The sequence below is a fragment of the Hevea brasiliensis genome, chromosome 9, assembly GCF_030052815.1.
Source record: "Hevea brasiliensis isolate MT/VB/25A 57/8 chromosome 9, ASM3005281v1, whole genome shotgun sequence".
Taxonomy (NCBI): domain Eukaryota; kingdom Viridiplantae; phylum Streptophyta; class Magnoliopsida; order Malpighiales; family Euphorbiaceae; genus Hevea; species Hevea brasiliensis.
This window is the reverse complement of record NC_079501.1, coordinates 55,808,569-55,816,992: the sequence shown is the minus strand read 5'-3', so window position 1 is coordinate 55,816,992 and position 8,424 is coordinate 55,808,569. Positions and strand designations below refer to the sequence as shown.

General features: G+C 31.9%; 1 protein-coding gene across 1 annotated transcript; it reads right to left on the bottom strand.

The window, feature by feature from the left end:
- Nucleotides 1–978: 978 nt before the first annotated feature.
- LOC110658957 (50S ribosomal protein L11, chloroplastic) lies at nucleotides 979–3,614 on the bottom strand. Its single transcript, XM_021816790.2, has 4 exons — nucleotides 3,281–3,614; nucleotides 2,999–3,171; nucleotides 2,843–2,906; nucleotides 979–1,299 (listed from the first exon to the last, which is right to left on the bottom strand). Exons 1-4 carry the CDS (start codon nucleotides 3,534–3,536, stop codon nucleotides 1,091–1,093), a joined length of 702 nt encoding a protein of 233 aa, XP_021672482.1. The 5' UTR covers nucleotides 3,537–3,614; the 3' UTR covers nucleotides 979–1,090.
- Between the last annotated feature and the right edge of the window lie 4,810 nt (nucleotides 3,615–8,424).

Here is an 8,424-nt window from a genome sequence, read left to right as displayed (position 1 = left end):
CAATATTATAAATATTGCTTTGATCTTTCATTTGTGGATTAGCCGGATCCTTTGGAAATATTAGCAAACCACTACTTTCAACTCCCCCAACTCCAATACCCTCAGTAGAGGCCTCCTTGCCTTTTTCCCTTACAAATTTACTCACAAAAGATCTCAAATCCTCCCTCAGTGCATTGTTGTCAATAAAAGACTCGATCCAATTTATCCACGATAGGGACCTTCTCTTTCTCCTTTACGAATGTAATCATGAAAAATCTCAAATTCTCCCTTAATGCATTGTTATCAGCAGAAAATCGGTCCAATTTCCCTTTTAGCACATTAAATCTTTCCTCTATTGAATTAAATTTCTCATCCACATTCTCCTGCATAACCCTAATTCTTTCTTCCAATTCAGCAACCCTAAACAACTAGGAACTAACCACCATAGACCCCATAGATTAGTCTTTATTGAGACAGAATGCAATAAAACCCAAGAACTTCAAGAACAGGGTTTCAGTATGATATGGAGTTTCAAGAATTTCAAGAAAGAAAGAAATCAAGAAAGAACATAGATCTAATTCTCGGAAAGCAGAAATTTTGAGGAAGAAAGAAGATTTCAAGAAATTGAAGAAAATACGAATTCCCACCAAAACCCTAACTTTAGGGTTTATACCTTAAAGAAAAGAACTGACAAGAAGAATAAAGAAGGAAGAAGAAATAAGGGGAAGAAAGGAAAGAAATTTTAGGGAAGAAGGAAAAAGAAGAAGAAGAATAGAAAGAAGACAAAGATCCCAAAGAAGAAGAAGGAGAATTGGAGGAAAGAAGAGAGGAAGAGAGGAAGAGAGAAGAATAGAAGGAACTTGATATTTGGGAAGAGTAATCTGCCATAAATGTTGTCCATTGATCTAACAGCTCTGATACCAATTTGTTACATAGCAAAATCTCAGAACACCATAACACCAGAATTAGAAGAAGAAGAAGAAGAGAGAGAGAGAACAATTAGAGAGAGGAAATAACTGTTGTATTGTTGATTTGATGATTCCTATCAATTACAATGCAAAGGGCTATCTATATCATTCACTAACCACTTAGTCATAACAAATTAACAAGATTACAAGATTTCCTTCTTTTTGGGTTCAAGAACAGGAGGATCAACATCAATCCCCATGTTAGCTGCAGTGCCTGCTATAATTCTCATTGCTGATTCAATTGTGGTGCAATTCAAGTCCGGTAGCTTTTCAGCAGCTATTGCACGACATTGCTCAATTGTGATCTTACCCACTTTCTCTCTCTTTGGGTCTTTAGAACCTTTCTCCACGCCTAATCACTCAAGACAACAAATAACTACGTCAGATCTTGAAAATTGAATGGTTATAACTATCCACATTGATCTTTTACCATTACTATTTTACAGTAACAACTAACAAGGTAAATCATTCTGAAATTCTTTACCTCATAGTGACTTGTTTCCTAGAGCAAAGTGCATCAACACAATGTTAAAGAAAGGTGATATAATACTTGGTTTGGGCTCCCAAAAAAACAGCAACAACAATAACAAAAGTGATGCAGAAAGAATCCATTTTCAGAACAAAATCATAACTCAGAGTACAGGAAGAAGATAAGTTTGGTTTCATTTCTACAAGAGCTCCATACACCCATTACAAGTTTCAGTCAGATTAATAGAGAGTACTAGCTTTGGCATCTCTTCTACTCCTCCATGCATTATTTGAGGCTACATGTTTTAACAAGTGTTCAACTTAGCAAGGAATATATATACTTTGAGAATGAATAAGCATATATGTTTTTGAGGGCAATGCATGCTGGGATATGAAAGTACATTTATATATTCCTCATCATCAGAAAAGTTGAGAGTCACCCATAACTAATCACACCACATGGGGAAACAAAGTAGAAAGAGTGTTGGGTAACCACTTATGGATCCATGTGCATCAGCACATAATCATCAACATATGTTTTGAGCTTCATATATATGGTACAGGCGTTATCCCCAATTATCCACCAAGCCAGACCTCATACAACCAGCTCATAGATGGTATACAAACATCCATAACCTACTCAAGCATAACACTCCAAAACAAGAGTCAGGGCCTGTATTAGCAGCCTTTAACAAACAAGGAGGAAAACACACTCATGCTGCTATCTATTAATGAATAGCTGAACTTGAGCATTTTCTAGGTCCACAAAGAAATTCCCTAATTTCCCACATATCTCAAATGCAACTCAGACTTTTATAAAACATTCTTCAATGCACAATAAATGATTTGCATGTACAAACATATGATGTATATGAATTTTGCCAGAAATTTGGACCCATATAACCAAGAAGATAATGATAAGAATATCACCATGTATATTGCGTGCAAGGCCACCAAATCAAATGAACTTGATTGTTAGATTTTTGAAGAGCCATTCTTAATTGCTCACTGGGCGTGTGTGTATGTTGATAAAATTTAAAACAAGCATAGACTCGAAAAATATTTCAAACTATATAACCAAGAAGATAATGATAAGAATATCACCATGTATATTGCACACAAGGCCACCAAATCAAAAGAACTTGATTGTTAGATTTTTGAAGAGCCATTCTAAATTGCTAACTGGGCGTGTGTGTAACTGTGTATGTTGATAAAATTTAAAACAAGCATAGACTCGAAAATTATTTTAAACTCTAGCAGTGTGCCTAAGAGTAGTCAACTAACAGAGGGCAAGTCAGGTTGGCAACACATTCTCAAACACTGCTAAATGACTAACTTCTATAATATTACAAAAATAATTCAAAACGGAACATATGTCACTGGGGAAAAACATCAAACAATTGGTGAATAATACAAAACAAGCATACCTGCAGCCTTAAGCAGCAGAATTGAGGCAGGTGGTGTCTTTAAAATGAAAGTGAAGCTTCTATCCTGAAAGTAAACATCATATCAAAGTTAAAAACCACAAAAAGCTTGAAGCATTGATAATGCAAAAAAAATTAATCCAGGATCAAAGAACTAACATCATAGACGGTAATTTCAACAGGAATGATATAACCAGCTTTATCAGCGGTTTTGGCATTGTAATCTTTACAGAAAGCCATAATGTTGACACCCTTAGCACCAAGCGCTGGACCCACAGGAGGAGCGGGAGTTGCCTTCCCTGCCTCTAGAGCCAGCTTTATCAACCCAACGACTGCACGCAGAGAACATAGAAGAAACCACTAAAAGGTAACCAATTGAAGTAAAATTGTTGGGTTCAAAAAGGGTATGTTCAGATTATACGGTTGTGTTCATGCACATACCTTTTTTGGCCTTCCCAGCTGGCTTAGGGGGAGCCATTGCAATGACTGAGAGGCGTCTGGGAGTTAAGGGAACAAGTGGGGAGTGTTTCTGGTGAAAGAATTGCAGAGAAAGTTTGGGGTTTGAAGACAAGCTAATGGGCGAAGCTAAAAGAGAAGAGAACAGCTTAACGTTGACATTTCTATTATTATCGTTACAATTAGTCTTCGAACAAGAGGAGCTAAGATGATAATAGGCAGACAGAGAAGAGAACGCCATTGTCAGAGAGAGAGAGAGAGAGACAGAGAGAGAGAGAGAGAGAGGAGGGTAGCATGACTGCGAGCACAGCAGAAGAAAAATGAAGTTTTCGGATAAGATTCCCCATGTGGCCATTTCTCCAAAGCTCATCTCTGAGTGGCTGGGGCTGGGCTTTCCATTTTGAACAAACAACTAGCCCATTCTTAGAAATGGGTATATATATTCAGTGAGCCCAACACACATATAAGATTTTCTCGGTGAAAATGACTTTAACATTATTAAGTTAAAATTTATTGATAAATTCTAATTAAATGTATCTAATTGTAATTATTTTATTTCTAAGCAAAGATATCTACAGAGCAATTCAGCCTATTCAGATTTTCATCATCAAGAAGTATTGAATTCTCTTTTGAATAGATTTTGAAAGGAAAAGAAAGGTCAAAATGCCAATAGACTTCCATTATTGAATTTACCCGACTCTTTATTTTGAAAACATTTGCGCCAAATTTGCAGAATAAATAAATAACCAATCCCTAAAATTAACTATATAATATACTTTATTTATTGGATTACTGGTGAGCTCTCTACACGACAGATATTATGAATATATTTAACTGTGGAAAATTTTACCTATTATTTTTTTTAATTAATCAATAACTTCCTCATTGAACACATAAATTTTATATTAATTTAAGATGTTAGACTAAATAATTTTAAAATTACTGTTGTAGTAAATTTTTTTCTTTGGAATTGTTTCATTATTTGGGTCGACTCTTATTCGCAAGATTTTAACTAGTTATATCGTCACAATTAATATTTTCTTGTATTTTTCTTTGCTAATATAATAAATATTTATAAATAAACAACTGTTTTACCAAGAGAGTAAAAACAAATTGGAACGGTAAATATGGTTATCAATTTTTCAGATAGATAAATTAGAAATAGAATATAAGAAACTACTGAAATGAAATATAAAAGATATATTTTCCATAGGTAAATTAAATTTAAATTAGAAATAATAAAAATTAAATTTTTTTTTCTTTTTAGAATACGTACGAAAACACAAGATTTATTGTATCAATACTCACACTCAGATAATTGCTGATTGGGAGTAGCATTGGCAATACTTATGAATCCACACACACACACATCTATAACTGATATGCGAGCTCAAAGACTCAGCCCCAATGGACACACCTACTAATTCGGAGACCTCATTAAACCATTGGGCCACATCGGGAATCAAGCCTCACCCCTCATAATTTTTTTTTTCTTTCGAGAACACACGCCAACACAAGAATACAAGACTTATTGTATCAACACTCACACTAAAATAATTGCTGACCGGAAAAAACCTTGGTAATATTTATGAACCCACACATACATACATCCACAACCGATGTGAGAGCCCAAAGGCTCATAATAAAAATTAAATTGACTAAAATTATTTTTGAATCAAATATTAATTGGTCAGTTCAATTAATTTGAATTAAAATCTATTTTTTTATCAGGATAAAGTATACTTTAATATTTTATACTTTGACTTTTTTAGTATCGAGAATATATATTTTATTTTATTTCAATGAAGAATAAGAACTTGAACTCTATTTACACTGTAAATATAAACTACTAACTATATTAAATGTCACTGATGTGACATGCTGATATAGTATCCATATATAATATGACACTAACATAGCACTCATGCGTGACGTAACGCCACGTCAAAAGTTTTTATTCTATATTCATCTTGTTACCTAAATACAAAAAAGTGAAAATACATATACTAAGTTAAAAAAAATAAAATTTAAGCCCTAAATATTAAAAGTGCAAAAATTTTAAAAATTTAAACCCTAATTCTAATTATTTTATATAACACCCTTTACCCGTCAACAGTATAACCAAGCAAGACATGTCACATTCGGTGCCGGAGCACCCTATCTTATCTTACTTTATTCTTTTAATAATTTGTTCTCGTTATATTTTAATATTAATTATTTTTCTAAGGAGAAACCAGCGGAGTTTTCCCTATTTTATTACCAGTTAGCGTATTTCAATATTCACGTGCTTAAAAATTCAACAATATTTTACAATAAAAATATCATTCATACTCATCATAGTCATCTTATATTCAATTCTTGCAACTCATATATTTATTTGTACAAATCCATTTATTTCCATATATTCCAAATCATGCTCAGTTCATACACAAAATTCTCAATTTCATCAATCTATATGATTTACAAAATATTTACATAATTTATAAATTATATGATATACAAATTAATTACATATGAAATAATCAATTTATAAATTTATGTCACATAAATATTACTTACAAATTCTTAATTTACATTACAACATACAAAATATTTATAACATATAAAATACATAATGTGATATACATAGGCCCTAGCTACATGCATTACTGTGGAGGTGACAACCTTTGACACTCTGCAGATTTGGACTCCCAAAAATCTCAGTAAAATGTCCACTGGGTTTTAGTTTCAGTACCTGCGCGAAGGAAACAATTTCTTCGTGCTAAGCATTGCCGCTTAGTGGTGCAATAATATAACAAGAAAATAATATACAAATAAAGATAGAAACAAAACATAATTCGGATAATTAAGATTTATTTATACTTCACATGCGGTTTCTAAAATTTAATATGTTTTATCCTAATTTAGTCTTCTTTGAAAGTGTTTATTTCGCAAATGTACAGTAATAATGTATAATAGAAAAATAATCTAAAAATAATAAATTTATGCTTATATTATTATGTAAGTCACATTTACAATATTTATTTATGTTATAATTTCCTTTGCTAATCATTTTGCATTTTCTCAATACTTTCTAGGTTGTCTCAGATTATTTCATAATAAGTAAATTTTAATATTGGTCCAGTTTATTTCGATTCTTTCTAATAAATAACTATTCTAATTTATTTTAGGTCATCTTACTCATTTATTTTATTTAATTTTTAATATTTTTAATTGCTAATATTCTTAACTTATTTCAATAAATTTCACTACCCAAGTAACCTATGACAGGCTGACTAAACTGGATAAGCAGGTCGTTGGCACTGGGCACTGAGGTGTCTCGGGCTGTCATATCATGGACGTGAAATATGGTACGTCAATCACATATGCAGTCAGTATGGCTAAAAGTCATGATAACATATCAGTATGGCTAAAAGCCATGATAATAGAAAATCGGGCATACAAGTCATGAGTGCGGGCATAAAGCTATAAATACAGGCATAAAGCCTTACGCAGTACTGCTAAAACAATATCCTATTGGCATGCCAATCTGTCCAATCTGATACACGTGTCTAGGCAATACATGGGCACATAGTACCATTAAATGTTAATATATAGTGTTTTATGACTTTATTATTCCATGACAAATTCCAATTATAATTTATAGCATTTCAATTCTATTCCTAACAGAAGTATAAATTTTTAAAATACATTTCTACATAAATTTTGCCTTCATCATAATTCATATATTTATTAATTATATCATTTGTGTTGATCACAATTCACAACAATGGTTCTCATATACCATTGTACTCAAAGTACTTTTCCTTTTTACAATAATGAGAACTAATGTCTCATTTATATATTAACATAATCCATTTATTCATTACACTATTTATATAATTTATCATTCATATTTCAAGTAATCCATGGACATTTCATGGATTTCAAATTTAACTAAATTTTCCTTAAATCCTAGAGCCACTCAACTTCAAGAATTTAAATTTATTAATCACATTAGTACCATTAAGGGTTCATAAGTATCATTGAGTATTATTATGTTTTATTATTTCATTATAATTTATATATTTATTTGATCATTCATATAATCGTAATTCACATCGATCAATTTTCGTGTACTATTTGTACATCAAAATATTTTTTTTTTCTCTCATAACGAGGACTAATGCCCCCTTTATACATCCATATGATTTTCTTATTCATTATAATATTTATATTATTATTTCTTATGTCTTTGGAATTACTATTCACACATTATTATTCACTCAAATTCTTAGCTTTTTCATACATAATATGTACACAAATGTTTGATACATATTCATACCACATTTTGGGTTCTAACTTTTTCGGCATTGATTGCCAATTGCAATTTTAAGCGTCCTAAAAGTATTTTCAAAATTTCATTTTTTGTGTCATATGTTTACAGTTCCATTAGTCTAAGCTACAGTGAGAATTTGGCAACGTTTTCTTCATCAAAGTTGTCCCTTTATGTGTCTTCTTTAATTTCCTTTTTGAATCACTCCATTTGGAGTTTTGTAGCTCAAGTTATGGTCAATTTACCATAATTGCCCAGAGTGGTGCTTACCCAGATTTTCTGGGCAAATATGGTTCTGCCAGATTTGGTGTCCTAACTTGGACTAGCAATTTGAATTGGTTAGGTTCAGAATTTGAGTTTGTGTTCTTCATAAAAGTTATTCTAAATAGTCTAACCTTTCCATTGATATAAAATTCAGGTCAATTGGATATTTCTATACTGAGTTATGGCTAAATGAATAAATACTGCTTATTTAGTCACTTTTATTAGTCTAGAATTGGTTACCCGGATTTGATCAATTTTTAGGTCATTCTGAGTTTGTTTTCTGGGCAAGATTTCTTCATCAAATTTGTGGCATTATGTGTTTAGTTTCATTTTCAATTGGCCTTGCACCAATTGAACCTACACCTCTCAAGTTATAACTGCCCAAACTTGCTGGACTCAGGTTCAGTAATTCTGGCACTCTAAGGGCAGCATACTAACTCAATTTCTAATACCATAATTCACTTCAATTTAAGGTCCATTCACCATAAATGGTTACTAGTTGACCATTAAAACTCTAATTAAACATCTAAGCATTAAATCCCCAAATTTG

Coding starts and splice junctions, on each gene's coding strand:
- LOC110658957 (XM_021816790.2), bottom strand. CDS start 3,536: ATGGCGTTCTCTTCTCTGTCTGCCTATTATCATCTTAGCTCCTCTTGT. Junction 3,172..3,280: donor AGCTGGGAAGGCCAAAAAAG/GTATGTGCATGA, acceptor CTCTGCGTGCAG/TCGTTGGGTTGATAAAGCTG. Junction 1,300..2,842: donor TCTGCTGCTTAAGGCTGCAG/GTATGCTTGTTT, acceptor TTGAGTGATTAG/GCGTGGAGAAAGGTTCTAAA.